Below are 15,019 nucleotides of genomic sequence, written 5' to 3'. Positions count from 1 at the left end.
ATTTGAACTATTTTTACAAAATCATTATTTAAATCATAATTAAATTTTTTAAAACCATTCCTCTATGGTCAAAGTGGAATTTATCATTAAAAAAACACCTTTCTATGTTCTGTGAGTAGTATAGTAAAAGTTGATTCTCACACATAAATTACTTGAGAATTGTCACACAAATTCACCTTCTTCTTTAGTGTGACATTGAGTGCCGTGAAGTCGTAGAAGATTCTAATTGGATGAAAGTTGAGGAGAATGTGGTAAATTCTACAATACGCAGCTTTTCAGCATGTCTAAAATTCCTTTAAGCATGTTCTAAAATATTCCTCTGTGTTTATGAAAACAAATGTGAAGTCTTTGCTGCTCATTTTTGAATAATTATAAGAAAGTGAATTTTGTAGTTGTTGCTGCCCTGAATTAACTTCTTTACTTTCAAAAACTTATTTTTCTCATTCCTGTCTAATGATTGATTCCTTGTTTTTAAAAAAATACCTGCAGTTGATAAAATGCCTTTCTTGAAAATTAAATTTCTGCTGTTGCATTTAACTGCATAAGAGTTGTTTTTTGACAGAAACTGAAATTACATCTATTCCATTCGTATGTGTTTTCTCAAGTTAGACCAGAGTCAATTTTCTTTCAAAGTCTATGAATTTCTGTTCTATTGCATTTTTGCTTTTGCGCATGTTGTATTAATATAACCGCAAAAGCTTGTTCTAATTATAGTAGATGCATTCAGTATTTTGCATGTTGCAGATACTAATAGAAATGTTAATTTTCATACATGACTGAAGATTTATTTCTTCTTATCATACAGGCTGACATTGAATGCCATGAAATTGTAGATACTTCTCAATGGATATTGGTTAAAAAAAATGAGGTGATATATATTTTCTCTAAATTTTATGTTTGCTCCTATGTTTTTATCGAAAATAAACCATAAAATAAAGGTATTGTAATTACCCACCTTTACCATTTCGGTTGAAAATTAATAAGCATTTTTTTTTCTTTCTATACAAATTAGTTGATGCTGAATATTAGTCTTATGACATTAGATGACATTAGATATGCCGAAATTAGGGATAAGTTGACCTCTTTGTTGTTTGTGAATTGTAGCCATTTCCTAGCTGAAGTTCATGCCTTTTTGACCCCCGTGGTAGACATTGATTTGCTACATTATTTTTTCCCCATAAAGAAGTGTTTTTTGAAAAAATGGGAAAGGGGGATTTTAGAGTTTTTGATTATTTTTCATTGTGGCTTGCATGCAAGAAATTCACAACTTTTTGCTAAACTGTGTCTATTTTCTGGGAGTCGCTTACACCAGGTGCCTTCAACCATTGACACAGCATGGGCCAATTTCGACATTTTACGGAGGCCAGCAGACCACTCAGCTATATTACATGTAGCACTAAAGAGGCTGATGGGCCATGTGGTGAAGATCTATGGCTTAAACACAGATTTTGCATTGTATGTGAATCCATCACTATGACATAGCTGCCAAGTCTTCTGAATTTTTCGGGAATCTCCCGAATTTTAGCTTCATCGCTCGACCTCACGGAAAGTTCTTAAATCTCCCGAATTTTTACGAAAATCACAAAAATCCCTAATTGTCCCTAGAAATTACCTACTTCATTAAAAAAATCCCCGCTTATGAGAACAGTCCCTAAGGAATTTCTTGTGGGGGCATGAAGCCCTTTTTTTTCCCTTTTGAAATGACGTCACACGTCGTAAATGGGGGAAATTCCCTTTTTAAGGAAGTTTTACAAACCCTCTGATGGTAACAAGAAAGTTGTTTGTCTTATCGTGCAGGGAAATGGCTTAGCAGCCAATAGTCCTGGATAATAATCGAAGATTATAGTGACGCGCATATGGTCAAAATTTCTTTTGTTGAAGTTACGTACGTACGATATAACAAAGCATGAATACTGATAAGCAGAAACATATTTAATCAATTTTAAAGATACTTATTCCGATGAATTTCCTTTCATCAAACGTTCCAGAAGAGGGCCTACTTTTCCTTTTTGTACAAGTTGTGTTACGGACATAAACATCGGTCATGGAAAGACTGACATCATCACTCATGTGAAATGAAAAAAAAACCATCAAGCAAGTGTCACAAAAAGTCAGTGTTCTTCAAAAATTGACGGTGTTTTCCTTCATCTTCCGATGATTTCGGGGGCATTCGCGCAGAATGTTTGTTCACGTTTCTGATTGAACACAATATTTATTTTTACATCATTGAAGTTTCGGCCTCCAATTTCACTTGTTTTTTGCGTAGGAATTTTATTTCCAAGGGTTTAACTTCCATGTGTGTAAAATCCCTATTTTAATTTGACTTCAGTTTTTGAGTAGGGATTTTATTCCCTATGCTTTAACTTTTGTTTGGAAAATCCCTATTTTATTTGGAAAAATCCCTATTGTATTTATTAGGGAGTGGTTTAAGCATAAAATACGGGTTTGCGCGAAAATCTCCCGAATTTTCATTTTCAAAAGTTGGCAGCTATGCTATGACCACTCGACCGGCAAAGATTGATATTGACAATAGGAGGTGTAGCCTGGACTGTTCTCAGTTGGCAAAACATTTCAAACAGGAAATCTTGATGATTATTCATAAAAGTTAGGACCACGAAAATAAGTTGTACCAAGTGGGGGAAACATTCCAAGAGGAAATTTTATAAGCTCAATCCACTGTATCTTATGGTGGATACCATATGTATATATCAATGCATAACATTTGTCTCAATATTAGCAATCAATTCTTAATTGTTAGATTGCGATTCAGGTTGATCATACTGAGAATTCTTTCATGCCTACCAGAATTTCATGGGGAAGAAATAAAAGTTTTGAAATTCAGACCCCCCGTGTATAATCATGATGCTTTGTGTGTGTGGTATCACTTTCATATATCTCTTGTGAAATATTCCTTATATTAATTCTTTCACTATACTCATATTTCGTTTTTTTCCTGGTCTATGAAACTAACCATCAGTCACAATTTTTTGCATCATAAAATTTGTTTTAATTGACTTCTTTCCAGTGTCTTCCATTTTGGCCTAGTGATACAAAGACTGCTCAAATGATTGTTCGCTATCAAGGTGATGAAGCTCAGTCAGAAGCATTTTCATTCAAGGAAAACTTGCATATCCTTTTGAAGTTAGAGTCAAATGTAAGCACAACTTTGCATAATAAAACGTTATGTTTAATTGTATGTCATTACAAACTTGACATTTTTCAAAATATCATTCATTATTTTCAACATGAATAGTGCTAATTTTTCCATATAGTGAAATTTTTTAGAGATATTCTATTTATATGAAAGGAAAAGTGATTAAAAATATTTAGTAATTAATACAGAATAAGCAAAAGTTGGTAAAACTTCATTAATGAAAATTAAATAATTGATGTGTGGTAGACAGAGTTGGGTACTGTTAGCACAGAGAAATTTTTTTTGCAAAAGAAAAAAAATAATTACTGAAATCCCTGACAGGTAGTGCAACCCCCAAAAAATATACTGCAGGATGTAAATATAATATGGCTATTAAAAATTGAGTGTTGAATAAATTCTTCATTCACATGAGGTTCATGTGAACTACACATTTTCTGAAGAAAAACTAAATCCGAAAAAACTCCATCAATTTTCCATAAAAGGCTTTGTTGGACACAAACACTTGATGATATGAGCCATGATGAACACAGTTAACATCATTTTCACTGTTGTTTCGAGTTTTTTTATCTGTGTCAATGCCTATCAGTGATTTTCTTCACTATTTCTTCTCTGTCAAAAAGTCGGCACTTACAACATCTACTCTGCCCAAAGCAATACAATAATTGCTCCATTTTTTATGAAGATGTTACTAACTCTTTGCCTGCTGTGGCCCACAGACACTGGAACCTAAGTGCTAAGTTCATTTGAGCACCCCCCCCCCCAATAAATTTTGTAAGGGGGCTGGGATAAATAATTTTAATTCCCTCCCAATAATTTCAGAAAAAGCAATACAAGGCATCTTCCCTCTCCTTCGTACACGCTCGAGTCCTATATATATACAGGATGACCAGCAACTTTCAGCCCTCCCCACAATGCTTTCTTTTTCTCAGCACCTATTCCCTGCTTTAATGTTATTATGAAAAATATTGTGACTAACTCTGCAAAAAGAATCAAGAAAATTGGAAGAGTTGAATATGTGTTAAAATTAAATAGCTGTTGGTTGATAATTTTTTTTTTATAATGGCACATGAGGTCATCATGATGCCATAATTTATTAAATTGTTTTTGCATTGTGATTTTCAGAAAGGTGGTATACATGTTGATTGCCAAGTCGCTCAATCTTCCATCATTCTTACTTTTGGAGATTATGTACCTGGTTTTGCAGCTGCTCTTGTGGTCAATCACATGGCAGAATATTCTGTAAAGTTTTGTCAAAGGTAGAATAATCTTCAAACATTTAAGTTTTTCTTGTATATTTTTACCTCTGTGTATCATTATGTTGTTTTTAAGAATCCAACTTATAATTTTGTATCTATGTGGGGGATGGTCATGATGCTAAGGTGAAAAATATCTTGGTGAAGACTCGGACAGAGAGAAATTAAAAAAAATAATAATTCTGCATTAATTTAGCTTTATAATTTTTTTTTATAATAGTTCTTTTATAATAAGGAATTATTGAAATCCAATGAAATGAGTTGTTGGCTTGAAAATGTTTAAATTAACTATCAATTAAAAAAAAACATTTCTGTGTTTAAAAAATAAATTTTCATTTTTTGATTTGCAGTGGATATAAACAAGAAAGCATTCTCTATCCTTATACATGTTCATTGTATACTTGGGAGAATCCTATTGCTAAGAGATTGTTCATGTGGAAGTGTGGCTCCAAAGGAGAAGGTACAGATGACTTGCTTAAGGTTGGCATATACTATTCTTATTTATTTTGTAACTTTAAATTTTGACTACAAAACTCAATCTCATTTAAACATTTCAAAAGTTTGAATTAGATTTTAGATCAGGTGGAACTATATTTAAACTCAACTTTTTGAAACACCTCAAATATTTCAAGGTTTCTTTTTTTTTTTTTTTTTAATTTGAATGTTTGCATTTCTCATGATTGGAAATTTGAGTCAAAAATGTTAAGCACATGTTGTTGTCAGTAGAGCGGTTGAGTGTAGTAGAGTTCGGGCATAGATGTATACAAACTCCAGCAGTTTCCCTGTAGGAATCTTACAAATCTCTTGGAAAATGTTGACATTTTTACATTGTTTGAATCATATGATGTATGTGTGTGTTCTTAAATGCGGTTTCGTTTATTTGAAATTTTGTAGTCATTAATACATAATACGTGAGAGGGTTCTAATTCTCAACAGGAAGTAATTGTAACCAGATTTGCTTCATTGACAAAAACAAAAAAAAATTGAAATAATGCTTATTTTTTTATATAAAAAGAAATGGGAGCAGAGAGATTGAAAAGAAACGCATGCATATAATTGAAATATGAAGAAAATTTTTTTCTCAGCTATACAAAAGTCTTAGGGAAAACTTTTAATACTTTCTAATGGTTGTGTACGTGGCATTACAGTAATATATAGGCTTACCTCCCTTCAATCTACATCACTTTGCCTTGTCCTAACAATGATATTTTTAAGATATACTAGATGCACTTTGAGTAAATCTTGGAAGCTTCTGATGTTGCTGTCTCAGAATAAAATTGTTTCCCAGTGAAATAAACTTCAAAATAATGAATACATATGAAAAATGAAGAAAATCTGCATTTACCTCTTTGCTTCCCTGTCTTCCTGAAAACGCAAGGGCATCATCAATAGAAAAATTTGTCCCTAGTATTGGAAAAAATTAGACATAAAAGTTGGGGTATCACTGCTTAACTATTTATAGAGCTTTTTTTTTTTGGGGGGGGGGGGGGTAATCAAAAACTGAAAAAAAATAAGGTTCAGTACAGTAGGCCTATATCTAAATTCTTGACATTGAAATATTTGCAGTTTTATGTGTTGCATTTTTTAAAATTATTTCATAGGATGGTGTTGGGCAGTTTGAACCAGAATCTGGTGTTACAGCTTACTGGCTTTCCTTTTTAGATGGCATGCAGAGGGTTCTAGTATTTACTCATGAATTAAACAGAGCATGTGCAGTGCAAGCAGTAAGTTCCATTTATTTATTTTCTTTGCGTATATTGTGTCAAAAAAAAATTCATGTTTTTGATGTTGCATGTATCATATTTATTTGACTATAAGATGACTTGGCATGTAAGACACACCCCCCCCACCCACCTCCCCATTTTGATGCAAAAATTTTTGTAAACAATACTGCAAACACCATATCAAAATAGAGGGAGCAAAATTGGGGCAGACTTTGTTATAGACACAGGGCCTAAAGTTTTGGCATGAACTGTTATGTTCTTTGTGCTTCGAATCGTGTGGTAGGTGCTAACATAATGATATTGGTGTCATCAAATTTTTCTTCAAACTATTAGTGGTAATAGTTAACAATGCAGTAGAACATTGATTACCCAAATACCAATCAACCAAAGCATTGGTTAACCAGAAGCATTCCAATTGGCGAATTCGCTGCCTTAAGACGGCTATGAAGTGGTTAGAACAATAAGAAGAATGTGATGATGTCCAATTGCTATTTTTAAAACATTTGCAAGATTTAGCAGCAAAAAAAAAGCAAAAAAAAACGAGAGTCTGCTCTGAAGCAAAAAAAATTTTTTAGACTTCTTTTTCTAAACTGTAGGCCTACTTTAATGGTCATTTCAGACTTGTCAAACTAGTTTAGTCAGTTCTCTGTGTTATTTGTAAGACGTATGATAAAAAATAGGCTACATTTTTGTGTTTAATATCACCTGTTTCTTTGTTTCATATTTCTCCTATGACACGGTACAATTTTTTTCTGTGAATGATCAGTTATCCAAAAAAGCAGTTATCCGAACACCCCCAGACCCCAATTGTTTTGGATAATCTATGTTTACTATACATACACATCATACACATTCCTCTATGGAATTTCTAATGAATTGGTACATGCCAGAATGTGCGTTCTAATTGTATGTGTGGCCCTAACATAAATATGTTGTTAGAATTGTGCTGGTTTTGTGTTCCTGCTGGTGCTGCCATCTGTCTTTGGAATAGCTAACACGCTATACCAGGGATGGCCAACTTCTCACTGTTCAAGGGCCAACATAATGCCAGTTTCTGCACCAGGGACAACACTCCAATGTGTAAGCCCGCACTAGTAAAATTACCCAGAAAACTCAGATTGGTGTCCATCATAAATAATTTGATGAAAAACTGACAATCTATTCATTAAAATTTTACCCTGAGCTTCACTTTTTCATGAACTGGTATGTATCTATTGTGTATCCAGTTTCCAGCTAATGCATGCAATGCATCAAAAATTAGTTTCTTTTACAAATAATGCATTCATTTATATCCAAACTATGGATGTAAATGACATCCATTCAAATCCCACACATTTTTCCTGCAATTATTCTTACTCCTGATTTGGCAACTGGTGGGACCGCATGGGTCGAATAGGTTTCCAAGCAATTGAATCATGCATGGTATAAACTTCAAGAGGAGTTTTATTATTTGAATGGAAAGCATGCTAGTCATGTGGATAATATTGACTGTAATGGGTAAACCTGTGATGGTACCAATCGACTAGCTTTACATGGACCAGGTAGACTGCCTGTAGAGGTGAAAGGATGTGCACATGTACCATTGCCTGGTATTCCTGTATGTCCATGAGATTACACGGAACCTGATTCATGTCACTTTACATATCTTCTTGGAACAGAATATCAATATTTTAGTTTGAAAAAGTGTTAGTCTGCCACCAACCTGCTATGTTGAGATTTAAAGATGACTGCATCTATCGACACAAAAAAAATCATTGCATGTGGTTGTGGAACTCTCTTGTTCAACTGCACAATATAAACCCAATCATCCCATGTAACACAACGTTTTTGCTCTTTGGAATTGTTAGAGTCTGTGTAGCCTATATATATACAGTTAGTTGGCATCCACTTCGAAAAAGTTTCATCACTGAGTGGAACACCAAATATTCATTCAGCTACAAATACAGAGGCCACAAAAAAGAAACTTGCCTAATAAGGTGGAAGATAGAAATGGGTAAAAGTACCCATAACAAACTTTAAGAACAATATGTGTGCAAGAAAAAGCAGTATGATGGGAACATGTAATGTAAATAGTCTTTTAATCAGGTCTGCTGTCGAAACTATCGGTCAGCTGCATAAAATAACACCATGGGCCACATGGTAGTCACCCCTGGACTATGCCATTGTCATCTGTTTACATTGAAAACTTCTTGAGATATATCGTAAAATAATTTTGTAACCAGAATGAGCTGAGAGTCTGGTGCACAGACTAAAAAAGTCATTGAAACCAGAGTAACATTATTGGTTTATCTCAAAAATGCCTATCAGATGGCACATTTGGCTTCTATTTGTGGCAGAAACCTCTTGAGATATAACGTAAAAATATTTTGTTATAGTGGTATCATTGGATTTGTCTCAGAAATGCCTATCAGATGGCACTATTGGCTTCTATTTGCATTGAAAATCTCATGAGATATAGTGTAAAACAATTCTGCTATAAAACCGAGTCACAGGTCTGGTACTGAACTAGAAAAGGTATGAAAACCAGAATAGCATCATTGGATTTGTGTAAATGATATCTACCGGCTGACATCAAAAACACTGATATATTCTGAATACATCCTGAGATATGAGCGTTAAAATTATTTTGTTACACAACTTTTTGTGAATGCGCCCAGTATTATCAGATGATTTAAAAGACATATTCACATCAAAAGTAACACAATAAAAAATGCTTGGCACTTAGAAAACCTGGCTAGTGCCCAGGGGCATACACAGGTTCTGCCTTTGAAGCACAAAAGGTGGGGGGGGGCTGCAGCACAAGGAATTTCTTCTAAAGGAATTTTGAGTTACCAGCATTCGAAAAACATTTAAATTAACAGAAATTAATTTAAATGACATATAAAGGAATTTTCTTTCAATATTTTAATTTTTGGTCACCTTGTGGCGAGGAGGAGCATGAGCTTCCTGCACTCCTTCCTGGGGTATGTCTCTGCTAGTGCCTAAATTTCACTTCGATTTTTCAAACTCTAAGCTATGAGTAACATACTTGAAAAATAGGCTTTTACATATCTGTACATTATAGTAATTATAACTGATAATTTAATCATCATTCACATTTTGAATAAAGCAGCTTGAGGATGCGTGTACTGCTTTCATCTTTTCCTTCCCCATCTTCCCATATATTTTCTGAAGTGTAAAAATGTGGTAGCACAAGCTTTTCTTTTAAGACAGGATTGCAACCACAAGGAAAGTGAGATTTTATGAAGCCTTTGATATTGAAATAATTTCCTATTTTATTATTCAATACATTATGCAGTAATAACTGCAGTTTGAGTGTTGGTTTTTATCAAAAGATGTGTGCGTTTTTTAAGAAAAATTTGGTCCCAATTAACTATTATGTATATTTATTTGTATGCACACACAAAATGGTTTTCTGCCTTACAGAAGCTTTATTGGTAGTTGCTCTTTTCTCTTTTGAAAACTGCACCTGTATGTATCAAAAATGATTGTCAGATCCAAACTTATTATTTGCTAGTGCTACATATTTGTTGGTAATAACGTCTGTATAATTTTTTGTGTTGAAATCTTGTAGGCTGTGAAATCTATCAGAATGGACCAGGAATTTGTTATAATGCTCCAAGGTGTTGGATTATCTTTGGTAGATAATGACAGGAAAACGGAAATTTTGTACATGGGAATCACTAGGTAATCTGAGCTAGATTCTGTTATATAGAGTGAGACCGGCTCAAAATGAGTCTGTAATGAGCTAGTCCAAATATCATAAGGAAATAAATGTTTTGATTGTACATTGTTAGTGTACTATTGTACATAGTACAGTGTTAATTGAAATTCTGTTGTTTTTAGAAAGCAATTTTTTTACATATATATTGCATACCTGCCAACTATTACGATTTTATCATATTTAGTATCATTTTAGCAAGTTAATATGATTATATGCTTTTGTTTCTAAAAGTATGATTTTTTACCTAATCTGTAATATTGATGTTTTCCTGCTTATGTCGCAAACTGGTTGGCATTAGAATCATCTATGGTCCGTCGGTCGACATCGCTTCGCGGAACCTAGTCAAAAATTCCAGGGCGACGAGAAATAGTGGAACACCGCTGGGAGTTTTAGTGATACGACTTATGTACCAAAACGATGTCTCAAGCCGCCTCTATATTAGACAGTATACTGAGTGATGCACCAATCCATTAGCATCCATTTGATGGATCGATATTTTTCCGAAATTTACATGCCATCATAACCCTTTATGGTTTCATGAATTATATAGCACTTTATTTTTTTTATTGAGGCAGAATTTTTTAAATGAACTTGTGCTAAAAATTGAGTTCATAATTCACGCATTTTTGATAGATTTACAATAATAAACCATTATTTTCTCGATATTTGAGTATCGTAGAAATTTCACCATGCCTGAAATATGTAATTAGTATTCTTTAGTTATTCAGGGTCAAGAGTTTTCAGGATTTTTGACAAAGGATAATGCGATTCCAGCATGATATTATTCTGTTAAATAAAGTTATATTAATCATTCAGGTGACTAGAATGTTAAATTTTGAGTTATAAATATTGGATGATTTTCAACACTTTACCATCCATCTAATGAATTTTCATTTTTTTAATGTTTTCACGTGATTAGGTGACACTGTCCCAGTGAGTGAAATCATATTTCATTTTAGATTTGAAAAAGTAGCCCAAAAATGTTAAAAGATAGACAAGAGAACAAATTTGATCGTTATTTTATGATTTCCTCCTAATAAATTTTAGTATGAAGGACCCCTTCTCCTCCTCCATAAATTGGAAAACGGTCCGCGTTACGCTTTCTTAGGGATAGAGTACAATTTTTTTTCTTTTGAGGGCAGGTCTGATATTGGATTCAATGATGGAATTGAAAGGAAAACTTGGAAAAGAATAAATACAGAAAATTAGATAAAATGTAAAGCAAATACAAGGCGAACATCACAAAAAAGTTTGAATTTATTTTATTATTCTCGCAATAAAGCCAGGTTCTTCTAAGAGCAGGTTTTTCTGCGCCATGTGAACCGAATAGAACCATTTCGTGTCTGCTGAATTGTGTAACTTTATCACGCTACACGTTTGTGTTTTCCTAGCGTGGCACCATTTTGCCATATATGTTGATCATGTTGTCTGCATATCCAAATATTTTTGACATTTTTCATAATAAAAAAGGGAGATGGAAAGGAAAAGAAAAAAAACAACAAAAGTTTAGAAAAGTTTTGAAAAATATGCTGCGCATGACACATTTGACTCCAGAAGCAGTTTGGCCAATCAAACCCAACATAAAATGCTGGCGTGAGGCCTGTTGTGTTGTAAGAAAACACATGCTCCATATTTTTCTGATGGTGTGTTGTGCTGGGTGATTCAAGTTGTGCTCTGCACAGAAAAACTGCTCCTAGAAACTCCTCTCCCTTAAGGAAATTCTTAGACTGGAATAAAAATGGTAATCAAATAGTCCAACAAAAGGCTTTTTACACCTCAACTGTTGTTTTTGAGTGAAGAAGAATTAGAACACACAACACTCACTTCATCCAAAAAGCAGAGAAATGAGCAAAGAAAACCAAAAGTTAGAAATTTACCAATCACAGTTTTGGTCAACCAGCATGCAATTATCGTCAACCTTACTCTCAAGTCATGGAGTAAAACCGTATGCCAGAATTTTTCACAAGCCTTTTTCCAGCATATTTGGAGTGTAAAACAACAAAAATTGATAAGATCCTTCCCAGAGAGCTTCGTTGTTGAAACTCTTTCAACTTCCTTCATTTGGGCCATGATTGTCTATCATAATTGACCATAAAAATTTTGGTAAATGACTGTGAATATATAAGTTGTTTCATATCTCATATATTTAATTACTGTATTTAATTAAATATTTAATTTTGTAGTACTGGTGTCATATGGGAGAGCAAGAAAGAAAACAGATCACGTTTCAAACCTCTGAGTTGGAGAGAATGCATTATATTGGAGAATGCATTTCAAAAACATCAAAGTGAATTGAAGATTGGGAAACATACACCTGCAATATATTCACTTGAAGGCAAAATGGAGGTTTGATATGATAAAAAAGATTTCACATTTTCAATTTCTTTTCTTCTCTTCTTTTTTTTTTTAATCTTAAAAATAAATTTAAATGCATTCTTTTAGGTCAACTTCAAAGATATGAAGATGGTGAGACCTACGGTGAGACATCTTAAGCGTCAATTTCAGACTGGTTTATGGCTTGAATACAAAACTTCACCTGGAGTGATGGCTCTACATGCTAAAATAAACAGATTGCAGGTAGATGAATGCAATAAAAGATATTGTTTCCATTTATTTAGTATTTGAAATTTTGAACATGAAATTTTGTTTTATCATTGTATGGAGAAAAGATTTGTTTTAACTACTCAATGTTTTTATTAGTCTTTACTTTTTTCATGGTGTTTGGTGTATTACTTTATATTGTAACATTTCTAACCAAAAATAAATTTTAAGATTGCTGATGATTTAAAATTGATGATGTCCTCCTGGATTATTTGAAAGAAATTCAATGTAAATGAAATTAGTTTAATTCCATTTCAGATTGATAATCAGTTAACAGACTGTGTATTCCCAGTAGTCCTTGCACCAGTTCCTCCTCCCAAATCTGTAGCTGCCGAAACAGGTATTGAATTAGTTACCCTTGTGTTCCTTTCATTCTGCTCACATGTTCATGTACCCCTTTCCTTTAATTTAAACAAAATTCATTTTTTTAAGTTAAAGTAACTAAGCATTTATTGCTGAACAATCTTCTATGCTGTGAATGCCAAAAATACTTTGTGTTGTTTTATAGACTGGAAAAAATTTATTTTTCTAAGAATTAATATATTAAATTCAATATTTTCAGCATTTTCTGAAGGGGAAAAAAAGTTAGCTTAGTATCACAGTCAATCTGATAAATTCAAATGGAAATATTTATATAAATATTTATATAAAATATAAATATACAAGTCAAATCTCCATCGCAACTTTTTTCTCTAAAATCGAATATTCGAAAAATGTTTTATCAGAGTCATGTTCAAATCTGTGACAATATTGGAGACGTAACACTCATTTTCGCAGCAGGAAAATAAGGTGCATGTTAGATTCTAGTGTATTCATTTTTATTGGTTCAGTGAATTGAAATTAATGTATGATTTTCTTTTAAACAATGAATGCAGAAATTAGACTGAGAAAAAACAGTAGATTCATCTCACTCTATACATTCAAAAAAGAAATCAGTGTCAGTATTTTTCTTATTATAATACTGCTAATTTTTGAAAGTTAAGGAATAAATAGAAACCAACTATTTTTTAAAAGAATATGTCCCACAGTAAAATCTATTTAATCTTTAGCATAAATTGTAAGCTACATCTTGGAAACATGCAAAAGAAAAAAATAATTCATGGTCAAATAGTTATGTGCTCAACAAAACTATCAGGATATAGACCAACCGCTGTGGTGGTTGAGTGGTCATAGTGACGGACTCGCATCGTGAGGATCCGGGTTCGAACCCCACCGGCGCCACAGTGGTGGTCGGCTGAAGTTGGTTTTCTGTGGTTCCCAACTTCAAGGCGCAAATGTGAGCCGATCTCCCCATTAAAAAGTCTCGCCACAGAGAGCAACAGGCCTACAACGTTACAAGTATTCACTCATTACACTTCACTCACAATTTGAAGTATAGATGGCAGCACTGAAATATTAGACGCAACACTAGCTACACACTCAGACTGTTAGGTGCACTCACTTTATTTCAGACTCTGCCACGAAGCTGGGCTGGAAGGGATCTCGGCAATGGGTGGCAGAGACCCTGGCATTTATTCATTCATGATAGTTTTGTTGAGAGACTACTGTATTCTTGCACGCTATATTTTTGTGAATGATGATATTTCATTGTGGAATGATTTCTTATAATGTATTAGCAATGGAATTTTTTATAATGTATTAGCAATGGAATTTTTTATAATGTGACCACTCTGGTATGTTCTCAATTTATCCCCTATAATCTGTCTGTAGAATTAACGTGCTTGACCTTATTAATCAATGGAACAAAAAGTTTTATTTTTCTTGTTCTGTTGTTTTCCCAGCATTCTTATGTGACAAAATTGCTAATCATTCTTCCTCTTTTGCATAGCTCCAAAACCTTTCACAGAACTGAGTATTATGCTGAAAAAAGAAGAAAAAAGTGTTGTACAACAAATTAAGTAAGATTTACATTATATGTTCACATTATAAAAGAAAAATTTATTCACAAAAACTTATTTTTAACTTGGTTATTTTTCTTTATTGATTTTTGTTTATTCACAATTTATTATGATTAACCAGTTTATTATGATTAAACATATATCTTTCTATTCCTCTTTCTCTCTTAGATACTGCAAAATGTTAATTCAAGAATTTCACATCAAGGTTGATCAAGGCTTCATAAATTCCATGATATCATTCTTCACTCCAGATGAGCCCAGTGAGGTGAACTACGTAAGTAAATTGTGATGCAATTGTTGTAGCACAACTGATGAGCTTACTGAAATATCTTAATCTTTTTAAGAAAAATTATAAATTTTTTCTTTATAAAATGATGTGGCTTTTCAGGTTAAAATAATTAGCATGGATAAAGAACTTGTAAGCTCACCACTGAAAGATGTTGCAGCCATATATTCATCACAAGAGCAAAAGTGGTATTTTGACAATCTACATTTCTCCCCATTGAAGGTAAATTGAAATTTGGCAAAAAATTATTGTTTCTCTTAATATTCCTCTACCTTTTTCTCCAGTAGATTGCATAGACTGCATACATCTCTAACTACAGTTATCTTATTGTATTTGCTAACTTCCTGAGACAGATGCTTCTATATTTTCTTCAACATTT

The 15,019-nt window shown here is 33.1% G+C and overlaps 1 protein-coding gene across 8 annotated transcripts in view; it reads left to right on the top strand.

Annotated features, from left to right (window-relative positions):
- Vps13 (vacuolar protein sorting 13C) overlaps positions 1 to 15,019 on the top strand; it is a 190,209-nt gene that overhangs the window by 152,165 nt on the left and 23,025 nt on the right. For 6 of the 8 annotated variants that reach the window (XM_089231119.1, XM_089231120.1, XM_089231121.1 and 3 more), the window contains 13 exons: positions 189 to 251; positions 806 to 868; positions 3,026 to 3,154; positions 4,277 to 4,410; positions 4,758 to 4,887; positions 6,009 to 6,131; positions 9,706 to 9,818; positions 12,039 to 12,201; positions 12,298 to 12,432; positions 12,715 to 12,796; positions 14,285 to 14,354; positions 14,523 to 14,628; positions 14,743 to 14,862. In XM_089231119.1, coding sequence (XP_089087245.1) covers positions 189 to 251; positions 806 to 868; positions 3,026 to 3,154; positions 4,277 to 4,410; positions 4,758 to 4,887; positions 6,009 to 6,131; positions 9,706 to 9,818; positions 12,039 to 12,201; positions 12,298 to 12,432; positions 12,715 to 12,796; positions 14,285 to 14,354; positions 14,523 to 14,628; positions 14,743 to 14,862 — 1,431 coding nt within the window. The remainder of the gene's footprint in view (positions 1 to 188; positions 252 to 805; positions 869 to 3,025; positions 3,155 to 4,276; positions 4,411 to 4,757; positions 4,888 to 6,008; positions 6,132 to 9,705; positions 9,819 to 12,038; positions 12,202 to 12,297; positions 12,433 to 12,714; positions 12,797 to 14,284; positions 14,355 to 14,522; positions 14,629 to 14,742; positions 14,863 to 15,019) is intronic. The other 2 variants (XM_089231122.1, XM_089231124.1) reach the window with 1 other exon arrangement.

Source organism: Pholcus phalangioides, unplaced genomic scaffold (genome assembly GCF_987345545.1).
Source record: "Pholcus phalangioides strain wild (caught in Gottingen) unplaced genomic scaffold, Ppha-v1.0 ptg000004l_1, whole genome shotgun sequence".
NCBI lineage: Eukaryota > Metazoa > Arthropoda > Arachnida > Araneae > Pholcidae > Pholcus > Pholcus phalangioides.
Note: the sequence above shows the minus strand (reverse complement) of the source record. Positions and strands in the feature narration are given on the sequence as shown.